General features: G+C 37.5%; 1 protein-coding gene across 2 annotated transcripts; it reads right to left on the reverse strand.

Moving 5' to 3' along the window:
* Positions 1 to 2,365: 2,365 nt before the first annotated feature.
* Positions 2,366 to 14,551, reverse strand: LOC139698249 (glutathione S-transferase 1-like). Of its 2 annotated transcripts, none has more exons than XM_071597124.1 (6): positions 8,463 to 8,564; positions 7,356 to 7,509; positions 6,194 to 6,252; positions 5,960 to 6,101; positions 4,903 to 5,070; positions 2,366 to 2,779 (listed from the first exon to the last, which is right to left on the reverse strand). In XM_071597124.1, exons 2-6 carry the CDS (start codon positions 7,494 to 7,496, stop codon positions 2,633 to 2,635), a joined length of 657 nt encoding a protein of 218 aa, XP_071453225.1. In that variant the 5' UTR covers positions 7,497 to 7,509; positions 8,463 to 8,564; the 3' UTR covers positions 2,366 to 2,632. The 2 variants fall into 2 exon arrangements, with proteins under 2 accessions (XP_071453225.1, XP_071453224.1); XM_071597123.1 differs by lacking the exon at positions 8,463 to 8,564 and adding an exon at positions 14,422 to 14,551 and having other exon boundaries at positions 2,368 to 2,779.
* Positions 14,552 to 15,229: the final 678 nt, after the last annotated feature.

Below are 15,229 nucleotides of genomic sequence, written 5' to 3' on the forward strand. Positions count from 1 at the left end.
GGCAAAGCAACAGTAGTTTCTTTTGATATTAATAACCTGTTCACTTTTGTGCCCAAATCAGAAGCTTTATTTATTGGTCAAAATGTACTCACAGACTCCAAGTATTCCTTAATTGGTTAAAAGAATCTATGTTCAACACTTCCATTAAACACAATGAATAAGTGGTGTATTGGTTCCACTACATAGATGGCATCCTTTGCCTGTGGATAGGGTCAAACCACCAGAGTTAGACTCCTTCCACAATTACCTCAACACGATCCATTCTAATATTTCCTTTTCCATAGAAAAAGAAGTTAACAGCACAATTAACTTCTTAGACATGGTAATCACCATAAAAGAAAATAGATGTGAGTTTTCTATTTTCAGGAAACCCACATATTTGGTTCATATAATTGCCACTGATTTCACCAACCATTTTTGCATAAATATGCAGCCCTCCATTCGATGATCCACTGACTTCTGCACACCCATCTTTCCTCATGAATTTCAATAAGGAACTCAGAACAGTAACAAATATAGCCACTTGGAATGGACACAACCCAAACATAATTGGAAAAATAATTCAAAAAAAGGGGAAAACAATGGTGATAAGTCAAATTTCCCCCTCTCAGCCCTCAACTTCTAAAGATTTTAAATGGTGTTTGATCTCCTATTAAATCTCAAATCACCTTCCAACTACACTCAAAGCAGCCTTTTACTCACCCCTGACTCTCTCCAAACTCTTTGCTAATGGCAAAGACAAACAGGATACACTATTTAAATCAGGTATCTACAAACTTAAATGCAATAATTGTAACACATATTATGATGGTTAAACTGGGAGGAATTTCAAGACACGAGCCCAAGAACATGCCAGGTGCCACAAAAAGCATAACCTAAATTCCCTCTTTGCAAAAAACCTCTTAGATTGTAAACATAATGGCAATTTTGTCCCAGAAATACTACTACCCTCCCAAAAGGATTAGAAATGAATGCTCTAGAGCTAATCGAGATTCAAAGGCACTTGGCAAACCCAAATACAATACTTTGTAATGAGCAATTATATGGTCATCCCTCCCCTCTCCTTTCTGAAAAACTGACCCCAAGGGTAAACAAATCCAATGGGCCAACATACTCTGTTACATCCATACCATGACCAGACCCTATGCAATGTCATAACCAAGACTACCGTTTTTCCATTTTGATTTCTCTTTCCTCGACCACCTACTTTCACTTCCAAAATATCTCCCAGCCCTACACAGCCACCTCTCTCCTTGAGGGTGAACAAATTCAATGGTTCTTAGTAGCCATCTGCCCCTAGCCCCCCCATAAACATAGACCAGACCCAACACTTAGTCATTAGCAAGGTGTCACCACCTCTTCTCCCTTTAACTGATAAAGTCTTAACCACCAACTTCAAAGTCCCAGAAAACCCAACCCCCCTCCCCCTTCGACTTACCCCCTCTCCTCTCTCGGAAGGGTATATATTCAACAGCCTGTATGTGTACCCTGTACCTGATGGTGCAGCAAGTTGGTGAAATGCATGTTACCGTAAAATAAAGTTTGTGGAAAATTACAAATTCATTTAATATGGCCATTAAACAATTCCACGAAGTGATGCCTGAAAGTGTAAAGTATATTAGAGAGACAAGGTTTGCAGTGGAAATAACATCCGTAAAATGGGCCAGATCCCCAATGACCATTTTTCTAAAGGAGCTATCATGGTAGTCACATTGGTCACTAGTTTTGCCAAATATGCATATACCAAATTGTGACAGCGAACTGACAGCAGCGAGAGAGAGAGGAGCTGGAGTGGAACGGTTCAGGGATTTTTTATACCAGAGGAGAAATAAAACAAAAACAAAATTTTTCCCTGAGAGGGTCATGATCTAAATTTCATTTTCTCAGACACCTGAGAGAAGATTTGCTCCTTACCTCCATGCCCAAGAGAGCTGTGGTGACAAGCCATGTTAGTGATTCTGATAAAATGGTAGTTATATTTTGCTTCTTGTAGCATAAATGTTGTACTGAAAGGTCTGAATAGGAATAAGTGAAAATAAAATAACAGAGAGAGGGAAGAAAAAAAATGTAGGTGGTAAAGAGTTCAAAAGAATATAGTTTAAAAAAGAAGAGTGCGAGATGGAAGATGATCTAGAGATTTGGAAGTGATCAATCAAAAACAAACCCAAAGCATGAGCACCATTATATAGGTTGAATATTTGTACATGGGGAGGTTTGTAAAATATAAATATCTTTATTCATCCTCAGTTGGATGTTATATTACGAGACATATAAAAGCCTTTCTATTTAAAAATATTTAATTATCAAAACCCTATATGTCTATAATAATGCATTCCAAAAACTTAAGGTAAAAAACTTGTTAACCAATATCATCAGCAAACTAACATTTGACTTCTGTAAATATACCTGCATGTGAATATATTAATACACTCAATAAAAAGTATTCCATTTGAAATATTTGTTTTTATGCAAAGCAGGTTATAAAAAAATTAATTCATACCGATAAAAGTAATTTTTGCATTTGTGGTTGATCATTCATCTCTCTCTATTATGTGCTTTGGGAGAATTGAAAATTACTTTATTTGCCTCATAACATTTATTCAAAAGTTGATAAATGCTCATTCATCACCTCTCATATTTCTCCTCGGGCTGTTTTGACATATTTTTCAAAGTTGTTTAATCCCTTTTGGTTTGTTTCTTCATATCCAACCATGTTCTTCTTACACCTCTCAACCCAGGCTGCCAATTTTGGATGCTTTGCTATTCCAGGAACCAGACACTTCAAATTAAAAGGAATATGATTTTAATTATAGTTTATATATACTGCAGTTCCATTTAATCATCCACTTCTCCACAACCTCAATTTCATAACAAATTTTATAAAAGAAAATATACAACATAATTTCAAAAAATGGCCCACAGAGTCTCCCATTGAAGTCTCCCATTCATAATATTTTGAGAGAAGAGTGACAAAAATTATCCCTTCTAATACTGCGGACGATGGTTATTCAGAAAATATTGTTTCCAGCAATTAATTTATTTAATTTACAGTAAGCCATTTATCTTTTTCACTATTTCTCTTTTTTGCCACAGCTTGAACTAATTACAGCAGTCTTTCTTTCAAACCCAGACAAAATACAAAATGAAAATAGAAAAATAATAAATGGTTGCCTTTATTACAAATTTTGATAATATCAGTGTTTTGAGCCAATAGTAAACAATAGTGTTAATATTCCACTGAGGATACTTCCTTAAAATTCCCAAATAGATCTTCAATGTATACAATAGCAGCACATATAGTTGCTACTCACATGAGATGCTGCTTATATGCACTGGACTAATAGTACCTCTTTTACTTATCTATAATCTTAAAAATTCTTAGATAGTATAAAAAATGCTGGTAACAAGAGAGTCCTTGTAATATTTTGCATTATTCAATTTTAAACTTTTTTATCTTTAAACAAAAAATACGACCTAAATGAACAACTCCACATGAAACATATATTCATATTCATCCTAAAAGATGATGGATGGATAGAGGGAGTATGAATCTGTAGTTACAGGAAGTGAGGTCCAGGAGGTCTTCTGAATAAATCGTTTTTATTGGTGTGCAATCAGTTTAAAGCCAATATAATGGAGCCAGCAAAAAGGCTCACTACCTAACTGAAGATGCATCTTGTTTTGAATCCTGGTCTATTAGCTTCTCAATTGCGGCCTCTGAACATTTCAGTCAATTAAAGATTCAGGGGGTTTATGGATGAAGAGTGGATAAAGCAGATTGAGGCACCAAAGTCATGACTGATCCCAATGCCACCAAACTCATAATCGGAAGAATGAAACAGACGCTGATACCAGAAGTGTTTAAGATTGAAAAAATCCTGATAAAAGTTAAAAGTCTACATCATAATGCCCTATTGTGAAATTAACAATGTGCTAAATGGTAGTGAAGATGACATTCTGTATGAGGAAAAGGAAACCTCAGTAAAAATATCTGTGGAAATGATTTGAGCAAGAGTGATGATGACTATCTGGGATTCAAAGGTGAATAAACATTTATTGATCTTTCTATAGCCGCTAATTTTTTAATACAATGTCAATTTTCTTTGCATTAAGAGTTAACATCAAAATACTTTGATCCTTTTCTACCTGATCCAAGTATTTTTTGTAAATTCTAACCTGAAAAATCACAGTGTGTTTTATGCATAAGTGTCTTCATGTCTTATGGTCCAGAGAATACGGTAACACCTCCAAAAATCTCAATCCATACATAAAAATTGTTTCCTCTCTTAATGTTTCTGCATTGTAATGCCCTTGAACAATGAGCACTGCAGTGAACAGACACACCTAAGATGTCAGCTTTTGGATTTAACTGAACTTCTGACATTTTATAACAGCAAATACATACATAAATATTGCTGAGAGAATCCATTTTCTTCATTAGTCAAAACAGAGCCCTCTGTAAATAATTTCTTCTATACCTCTTGTCCTATTTCTATACTTCTAATAGTATTATTGTCAGTGCTTTAACAATGACAGAGTATATCAACCCCTCTTCACTGGCATACAGGAGAATAGCAAGGATATCTGTAATATTATCTTATGAAATCAAAATTTTTATATTGCATAAATATCAATTAAATTTCTCACTAGTGAACTTGTGGCTTAGACCTAGAAAGTAGGAAAAGAATGTAAATTTATGTGTATAATTTAAACTTGAAAAAATTGAGAATCTGGGGAAAAATCTTGAAAATCCCAGGCATGATAGTTTACTTATAACAATTTCCAAGTCAATAATATGTTTTCTGTCGATTCTAAATTAAATTATTTACTGGATATTCATTATTTATTGTTTAAACATCACTTAATGTGCAAAAATAGCAGTTTTATACAGAATTAACTTACTTCCAAGGAGGTAATGCTTGCCACACAACAGAAATCTGCAATTGTCATGTTATCACCTGCCACCCAGTCATGCTCTTCGAGGAACTTTTCCATATACTGGTAGGCCTCTTCAACTTCCTTCTTTGCCTCGGCAGTCATTTCCTTTTTCCCAAGAAACAGCAATGGGAACTAATGAGGGAAAAAAAGATCCATACATTACTTCAGCTAGAACAGAAAGAAACAAGGACAAATATAAATTAGCATGTTTTCCATGTGTCAATTTGAGCTCTATTTGGGGTTGTGCAACAGGCCATATCATACTAGGGAACAACTTCTGATTGACATTAATTGAGTGGTGACAGACAAGCAAATATAATGCTTTAGATTGATGCAGGCTGTCTTTCATTAAATGTTAGCTTCTCTCCAGGAGTAATGTAATCCAAATTCTTTGACAATATAGGTATTAATCAAAAGTTTATTGGTCATAATTGGATATCTTACAATCCTCCATATTTTTTACATAAAAAGCAGGGAAAATTCTAAAATTCACAAAAACAAATAGTGTGAGGTTGTTTCACCACAACAAGAGAGGTATTGAATTTGGCAGAAATATATATTTTTACTTATAACACTACTAGATATAACTGTGATGAAATTTTAGGCTAAGCAACTAATAATATGCTAATACTAACCACATTCTTAGATGAGGCTGTGTGCCATGGGCTGTATAATGCACAGTTTTAATGGTCTTTAATTTTTAAGGGTGTTGATGTTAACATTTGAGGTAACTCATATAAGTAAAGATATATTTCTAGTAGTGTTTCAATAGTTAATGGCCTTGCAAAGCTTAAGAATAACTCAGTACAGATTTATATACCTTATTATGAATACCTCTATAACACGGACAATTTGCAGTCATTAGCATTGATATTAAAATTACTTCTGGAACAAAAAATTCAATAGTTGACACATTTTACATAATTATGGGATGTTCACACAGTTGCAGACACAGCACATTAAACATTTACTTGATAAGGAGTTTCCTGTGAAATTATAAAAATATACCTTTCTTACTTACCGTAATGTTCCTGAGCCTTGGGAAGAGAGTCCCAGTGTCAAAGTGGAGCCTTTGATCCACAATAGCCCTAGCTTTGGCATCCCTTGGGCACAGAGAATCATCTTTTCCATATTTAGTGGCTAAATAAGCTACAATGGCATGGCTACAAAGATATATATCTCTTGTTAGTGGCCAACAAATTGGATTTTCTTCTTAGCTTTTACTCTGACAAATTACCAATTACAATCTCATTACCTGTCATAGATCACAAAACCATCATCCACAAGCGTTGGTATCGTGTGCCTAGGGTTCAGCTATATAAAAGAAATATTTGGGTAATTAATTTTACAATGTACTATAAATCAATTTCAAAAATATTTAGCATGACAATTGTAAGGAAAGAAATAATCACTTTGATTAATTAAACCTAAGTACACTTAACAAGGAAAGCCATTATTTTGAATGCATTGCTCTCAATTTTCTGTGTAATGCACAGCTAATATCTTTGAAAATTTGAGAAAGAGGACTACAATCAGTCAACATTTCTGGTGGCAAAAGCTACTGTCTTAGGCATGCCACTTTTACTGTTGTTTTCACAATTTTTTGTGCATGGATAACTGGGTTAATGTAGAGAATAGAGTAATGCAAAATTAGGAAAGTGATGCGTCTTATATTCTGTACTAACATAAACTACCTAAGGATGTAAATTGAATGTTAGCATTAGGGAAGAGTAGGGTGGTATTAGCATATTTCAGACAAATGAGTATATTATATTATGCATCAATCTCTTCTCAGTCATTTTTTTATGAATCTGCTTTTAAAAAAAGAGCTCAAAAAACCATACATGTATGTTTTACTCATGAAATGATAGGTCAGAAGGTTTTAAGAGGATGTTAGAAGAGTACTTACTTAAATGAAGCAGATGCTGTAAGACTTTTATTTCAGAGACTTTTTATAGGTTTTGAGATTAATGGATAGCTGACTGAAGTCAGAGAATAATGGATAAGTAAGTAGCATGGTTGGAATGGAAACCTGACTTGAAATAATGCTCTTCTGAGATGATTATTAATTAAAAAGATGACTGCTTCTACTTTTTCAGAGTTAAAATTAGGTTTATACGTATAGTATTTTAATTAAAAGTCTAATCTATTCATTATTATACCACAAGTGATGAACTATTGGTACCGTATCAAAAGACGTTGTACTTTTTCACAGATTATTTTGAGATACAATGAGTTTCAATATGGATATTAAATACTTCCACAAAGTGAAGCAACCATAAAGTTTTTTTGTTATTGGTATTTATACCTTGATACCAGGAACTATTGATTGAAGGTCAATCTTTTACACAATCTAATGAATATTACTAATACAAATGAATGACATGGCATAAAAGCTACCTTGGCATAAAAATTACCTTAACAAATTCTGGGTCAAGGTGTTTCCTCTGAAATAGGTCCACCAGTTTCAAGTTGAACTCAAGTCCCAAAGTTTTTCCAGCCAGAAGTACTGCTCTGACTGGTGGGCTGGCATCAAGATAATACAAATCAAGAGGCATCTTCTTGTGTACTCTAGGAACAAAGAAATTGAATAATTTACAACAACAAAGAGGAAAACTAATATGACACATCCTATGGCATGTTAGTTAACTGAAGATTTTGTTGAAGGAATTATTGAGAGTAAGAATTACTGAGTGAGGCTGAGAGACAATGGCTGCATAAACTGAGCATAAAGCAGTTAATAGAAGACATCAGTGTAAGGAAAAAGGGAAGACATCAGTGTAAGTAAAAAGAAAGGCAGGGAACAGAAACTTGGAGAGCTGCTGTAAACCATTCTTCACCTTGATGGCTCTACATGATGTTGATAATGAATAAACTCAAATCAGAATACATATATGTATCATACATGGTCTGTCCTAAAAATTAGTGGAATGAATCGGAAGGAAAAAAAATATAGCAGATCAAAGTACAAATTAGTAAAATTCTTCAAAATAATTTGAGCCCCAGACTTTAAAATTGCAGGGCCAATGCTAGATAAAATCCCTATTAGGAACACAAATTCTTATTACATGCCATTTCATTGTACACGTACTCCAAGGTAAATATTAGCCTTCCAGCATCATTTTTTGTGAATATGAGCAGCTGTTCTTCAATTTTTTAAATAAAAAGACAAGACTTCATCTTCAGTCTGGTGACCACTCCCCAAAAGTGAATTTAATAGATAAAATAAATGTTTTAGTACTGGAGGCATATCTGCTGGTTTTTTAGTCATATTCCACAACAAACACAAAAATGATAGTTCCACTGGTCTCTGTCGGTGGTGTTGGTATAATGTAAGTGTACGCTTGGCAGAAAGGTGTGCTGAGAGAGAGGGAGAATGGAAGACCAATGGCCTGGAGAGGGTTTCTGACATGAATTAGTAGTATGTTGGGTGGAGAGACTTCTTGTAAGGAGGTGAAATGATAAAAAAAAAAGGGGTTATAGGGGGTTGATCAGAGATGGTGACAAAATTTAGAAACCCTCACAAATTTTGACTTCATAGTTCACAAGACAAGCAGCTGCCCATCAAATCATTTGGCTACAGCTTGTGCCTAACTTCTCCCTGCTTTTGCCTCGACATGTGTGTCAAATGCAAGGCTAAATCCAAACAGTGTTAATTTTGAGAAAACTTTGAGGATCGCTCCAGGGTCTTATGCACTTTGATCTTCTGCCATTGGTATAGGTAATTCCAAGAAAAAGAGGAGAGAATAGGATGGGAAATATGTAGAAGTTGGAATGTTTAAGTTTTCTTCTAGCTTCGTAGAAGTCCTTCAAGTCGTGGATATTGCTATTGTGCCATCACCTCAGTAATAAATTCCATCGATCAGAATAAACAAAATATTTTATGTTTTTATTTTCCCTTTGGCTAGATTTTTCCCATCGCTTTTCCATGGCTTATGCATTGTTTTAGTACCTATTCATAAATATTTCAAGAGGTCACACATTTGACTTTTGAATAGAATAACAGTCTTATTTCCTTTGCCTAGAATAGTAGAATTATGTCATTATCTTCCATTTTTCTAAGAATATCAATGTTAAATAATATTCCAAATTAAAAAATGGAAACAGAACATAAGGAATATAGTATTTGTTACATGTCAGATGATGGTACAAAGTGATAAATATTAGTGGTGGTCATTAAATCGACCGTGTGGTATTGGTTAAGAAAATTTACCCAATGATCATTAGGAAAAACTAATTGACAAGTACAGATTTCCACACAGCAGTAATTACCATTCTAAAATTCTCCAGGCATTTTTAATAACACTTTTTAACAATAGGCTGAATGAGGCAATGGAAGACGCAGTGGAAGGATATGGAATATTTACAAAGGAAGGGTGAAATTAGAGCGCTTCACAGGAAGATGAAAACATTATCATTAAGTTAGAAGGAAACTTCAAGCACACTATCAAGATATGATGATAACATTATTTAATGAACCAAGAAATATTCAAGAGAGATGGAAGGAATACATAGAGGAACTATATGGTAAATATATTAGGCCAGCATGCTTGAACATGGAAGACAGTATGATGCAGAATAGGATATCTTAGGTCCTGGCCCATTTGATGTGTAATAGAGAAGGACATTAGGGGAATTGGAACTAGATAAGGCCGTGTTGATAGACAAAATTCCTGCGGAACTACTAGGGTTTGGGAAATATGAACGTTTTTATGGGCTAATTCTTAATATAGGAGGGAGGGATTGGGCCGGAAGATTTTGACAAAACAGTGTTAGTTCCCATTCCAAAATATGGAAAGGCAGCCATATGCAAGGATTATAGATGAATAAGGTATTGAGTATCATCAAAGAGAGGATTGAGAACAGGGAAAGTGATTGCATAGAGGAAGAGCAGTTTCGATTTAGGAAGGGTTGAGGCATGCATGATGCCATAGCAGTAATGAGGTCACTAATAGCTAGAAACTTGAAATACAATCAAGAGGTTTCCGCTTCATAGATTTCAAGGCCTGTAATTGTGTGAACTGGGTAGAATGAATGAATACATTGTAAAGGATAGAATTAGATAGGGAGGGGAAAGTAACTTATCCACAAACTGTATTGGTCTCAGATTGCAGAGTTGCAGATTGAGTGTCCAGATGGGCATGATAGGAAGTGGGGTGAGGGGTGTCCACTATCATATTCCCCCCCGCCACGCACCCTGGCGGTGGCTTTTGAGGTATATATTAATAAAAAAACCTTTTCTTTTCAACATATATGTGGAAGAAATGGTGAAAGATTCGTGGAAAGAACTCGTAAAGAAGTGATGGTCAGTGGGGCATTCATAAAATCAGGTTTGACGATGATGAAACTTTAGTTTGTCAGTCAACCAAAGATTTGCAAGCATTGCTGAATGACTTGGAAAGTCAGTGCAATCGGTATGGGATGAGAATAAATGTAAACAAAACAAAGGCTATGCTGTTTTTGAAGAAGAGAAAGGCTATAAGCTAAATGTAAAAAAGGGAGGGCAAAAACTAGAGCAGGTGGAACATTATGCGTATCTCGGAAGTGTTTTGGACCAAAATAGTGAAAGTAGTAGGGATATAAAGTGAATAATTGCATTAGGCAAAGAAGGTTTTGCAAGGAGGGAATTGATGACAGGGAAATTGAGTAAGAAGATTAAGCACTTTGACATGCCAAAAACTAAATTTTAAAGTTTCATCCTGGCTACTTGGATTAGATAAGTTTGCCAGTATTTTGCTCTTTTCACAGAGTGATTACCTGAGTATACACGCGCATCCCAAAACAACGACACCATGACCTTGCCTGCAGATTAAAAGTTTCCCGCCTTCTTTGAAGGTGGTTCTCCCTTTTGAATCCATTGTTTTGGTTGTTCTTTTGTCTCGGGTGTGAAGTAATGGACTCAAGTTTCATCCATCGTTATGAAATGGCACAAAAAATCTGCTTTGTTGCGGTTAAACTTTGCTAAACACTCAATTCATCTTCACCACGCTGATTTTGCTCGAGTGTGAGCAAACGCAGCACCTATCTTGCACACAGCTTTCTCATGTCCAAATTTTCAGTAAATATGCGATGCACCACACTTTTTGAAAAACTATGCCTCTGCTAGCTCGTGCACTTTCAGTCGATGATCATCCAGTATCCCTTTGTGGATTTTCTTCACCATTTCTGGAGTTGTCGCCTCATTTGGTCGACCAATGCGATGCTTGTCTTGACAGCTTGCACGGCCTCGTTTAAACACTGCCACCCAATATTTTACTGTTGTAAATTTAGGAGACTCACTCAGAGTAGAATCCAGTTCAGCTTTTATATTAGTTGGGCTGAGACCTTTCAAATAAGGGGATCGAGATGGTGCGGGGGATATCGTACTGACTTCCCACCCAGAGGGCGCGGATTCAAATCCTGGCGGTGTTGAATATTTTTCAGAGGTATCTCGATCCCTACTTGAGTTGCTTTGTGGAGGGCACTTTGAGTGAGTACGCCGTCCGTCAGATGGGACGTTAAACTGCGGACCCCTTGGCGCCTTTCGTAAAGAGTAGGCTAATGCCGATGCCGGGTTTCTCTCCACCCTTCACCCTTTCCTGTCCATCCCCTATGGCGCAAATGACCTCAGTTGTCGGTCGCCTCCCCTAAAAACTAATACTACTGCCTTTCAAAGAAAAGTGCTGTACCACATTACAATGACCAATTTTCTCCATTTTCACAAATCCATGGAAAGCGTTCACTATTCATGGTTTCCAAACAAATACTAAACAACGTGGCATCTTCAAACTTGAAATATATGCTTTATAGGTTGCATACTTTGCAATAAAGTGATATTTTTCAAACAACTACCGCTATCTCTAGGACAGGCCGGGTACTTCTGGGCCTTCCCATGTAGTAGTAGTTATTATGGGAGGCGACCGACAGCAGAGGTCATTTGTGCCATTAGGGATGGACAGGAACGGATGAAGGGTGGAGAGAAACCCGGCGACGGCATTGGCCTGCTCTTAGCGAAAGGCGCCAAGGGGCCCGTAGCTTAACGTCCCACCCGACGGACGGTGTACTCAAGTGCCCTCCGCAAAGCACCTCAAGTAGGGATCGGGAAACTGGATATAGATTCCACGGCTTCGAAATGTGAGTGTTCAGAAGGATATAAAAGGTGAAATGTACAGAAAGGAAAACAAACGAGGAAGTACTAGGCATGGTCGCGGAGGGAAGGGGAATTTCGGGAGAAATCCAAATGAGGCAGGAAAGATGACATAAACAGAGCGTTTTGATGGGCGATGAGATGCTGAAGGCTGTGATAAAGGGGAGAACGTTAGGCAACGAGGAAGGGGCAAGAATATGATAGGCATCTTAGACAGAATGAAGGGAGAAAGAAAGTATGCCGAATGGAAGCCGGGGTTTTAGAGTTTCTGAGTTTTGTTTTGTAAGGATACGCAAAGAAATGTACCACCGTACCGTTGTTTAGATCATGCCATTCAAAACCATCCTCGAACAGTAAAATACGAATAATGATACATTTTTTGCCAATGGTGGGCCAAGTTCGCGAAACGTTAAAAAAAATAAAAGAAATAATTATATCAACTCAGAGATCCTAAAATCAATCTAAAATGAATAATTTCATCGGTAATACAAAAGACGATAAGTGGATATGTTTACTGACCAATCCATAGATCTTCGGTAAAAGATAAAATGAATACTTAGCCCAAAATATAATTAATACGCCCTAATCAGCGTTAATCAGCCTCTCTCCAAGAAGGATAGAAGTTGCATGAATTCACTCACAAATGCATCAGCTGTTCAATTCTTGTCTGATATAGTTTTTCTAACCTCACGAGAGAAATTGATGCTCTCAAACGAATATTTCGAAAGGGCCAATATCTCTCAAGAACAATCTCTAAGTGGGTTCTTAACTCTCATTTCTCGCTATGAACTGCTGCATGGGGTAAATTCCGTTTCGTCGTCGGCCAGGGTATCGCGAATAAATCATAGTTGCGTTCAAGTTACTTAGGCGAATGGAGTCATAGCACCGTTATCGCAACGCCTTAAAATCAACATTGAGAATGCACCATCCACACCGATGGCGGTATTCGGAATCGTGACTCTCGGACAAACGAGCGCATTACCTAGCCGAGTCGGGAATGCTCTTGTTCATCGCGTCATAGCTTAAGGGCGAAAGACCTTGACCACGAGCTGAGTTGATCGAACCAACTTAAGGCACTGCCCGCTGTGACGCTTCATGAAGTGAAGGTTGGGGATCTGCTTCCTTACACAACGTCTCGATTGCCTTCCTGCCTTCCGTTATTCCCGTTATCGTCTTCCTCTACCATTTCCCCGCTACTCCCCATTCTATTTCACAAATCATATTCATCACAAGGGGGTTACAATGAACCCAGCATTATTCGTAGTGACTTCGCGTCCCCGTGTAGTTTACTCGGGCCCCCCTCACCAGACAGGATTTTAACTTCCGATTACACACGAACTTGTTCGAACGCTTGAATGGCCTGCAATATTTATCCAGCATTAATTAGGTCAAACTACAGCAGTAAACTTATTTATACAACCATCAACCGGAACTCAGACTTGACTCGTAGCTCGTAAATTTCCGCGATTCAAACTCGCTAATCCTCTTACACCATTGCATTTTGGCAATATAACAGTGTTGTTAAGTCATAATTGGGGGTCACAATAAAGTGGCAGGTATATCACGGAATGCACAGTATTATTTTTTTGTGATTGAATTGAACTCGAAATTTAATTAAATCCAAAGCTCTTCCCTATTGTGAGCAGGAAATATTCACAATAGTATTATTCCATTGAAAATAAAACCTTTGGATTTTATGCAGTCGAACTCAATTAATATTCTTAAAATGAAAACTCAAAACCTCAATTTCGATGATAGATTCGTACCACTGGATTTCTGAACATTACACCCCTTTGAAGTGTAGGGTGGTGCATCAAATCCTTACTGTCTAAAAAATAGCAACTCTAGCCTGAATTTTAGCCATCTCCTCTTGCCAAACAAAGAGAATAAACCCCCATAGCATTTTTCTACTTTAAATCGCTCTTGTGAACTAATGCAGCATGTTAATAGGCAAACTCAAACGACGGAAAGCGTTTCAAACTGAGTAGATATTGAGCGATTTCAGGATGTTAACAGTCTAGGATGAAATAGTGTGTTTATTTCCTCGTGTTTTTGTTTTGTTTTCTTCCTCAACACTTGGGAAAAATACAATCGCGGTTCCTCTTCCGACCTACCTCAAGGCGCGATGAGAGCCCCCTCGCAGGCACCTCAACGAAAAGTGCGACTGAATTGTGTAATATAGTATATTGCAAGGCGCCGAGAAGAAGCGTGAGGTAGTGTGTGTTGGCTCACCGCCTCACACGTTTCTCGTCGTTTTGTAAGAGATGACGGCCTATCGCTTTTGTATACACTCGAACTTTCTGACGATCATTTCTTCGGATTTAAAATCAAACGTGAAAATGGGTATCTCGACTCACCAGATGAATGGATGAGAAGAGGACAGTCAAAACACTGCTTCTGATGCTCCGCTCGCTGCCTTGTCTGGTACCCTACTCCGCTCAACCGGTTCCGGCCGTGGTTCGATCTTTCCCCACTCTCACTCTCCGTCTCGTCGCCCCCGCCGCTATCTGCCGCTCTGTCCTTCGACCAAGGTCAATCGAGTGCAGAGCACGGAGCCATTTGAGAGACGGGGAGGGAGTTTCAAGTCGACAGACTGGGAGCGTCTATCGCTTCCGTAGCTCTTTTCCCTACTCACATCAATTTTCTGGCATAATGGCAAAAAGAGAAAGTGCTCCTAAAAATCTAACGAGTCGACGTTGGCACAAAGGGCAAAAATTCTAGGCTTCTCTAAGTACCGGTACCAAAACCAGGTAAGGGGATTACTTCGGCCAGGATTCCCCCACCTAAGCTTACCTCGTATCGAAACGCTCTTAAGCTTAAAAAGCAACCGGCAGCAAACACCACGCCCTTCATCCATATTTCCTGCCTCCGTAGGATTTCTCCCAACGAACTACTCTTCGCCCACCACACTTAGTACTTCCTCATTTTTTTTCCTTTCTGTCCATTTCACCTTTCAACTTAAATGGTAGAATACCCCGAATAACAATGACCCAGCGGAATATTTTCAGCCGTCAATTCCCCAGGCGACACTGTCGAGAGTACGGAAACACATGCTAACAAGAAAAGTATATCTCCTCTCTCTGAAAATAACGAGGGACTCAGTGAGATTTTGATATATTTTTCACGGTAGAATCCCCGCGCTCACCAGGCCAGGAAAGTGTCAGA

Source organism: Hetaerina americana, unplaced genomic scaffold (assembly GCF_022747635.1).
Source record: "Hetaerina americana unplaced genomic scaffold, ioHetAmer1.1.p SCAF_80, whole genome shotgun sequence".
NCBI lineage: Eukaryota > Metazoa > Arthropoda > Insecta > Odonata > Calopterygidae > Hetaerina > Hetaerina americana.

Coding starts and splice junctions, on each gene's coding strand:
- LOC139698249 (XM_071597124.1), bottom strand. CDS start 7,496: ATGCCTCTTGATTTGTATTATCTTGATGCCAGCCCACCAGTCAGAGCA. Junction 6,102..6,193: donor GGTTTTGTGATCTATGACAG/GTAATGAGATTG, acceptor ATATCTTTGTAG/CCATGCCATTGTAGCTTATT. Junction 5,071..5,959: donor CAAGGCTCAGGAACATTACG/GTAAGTAAGAAA, acceptor TTCCCTCATTAG/TTCCCATTGCTGTTTCTTGG.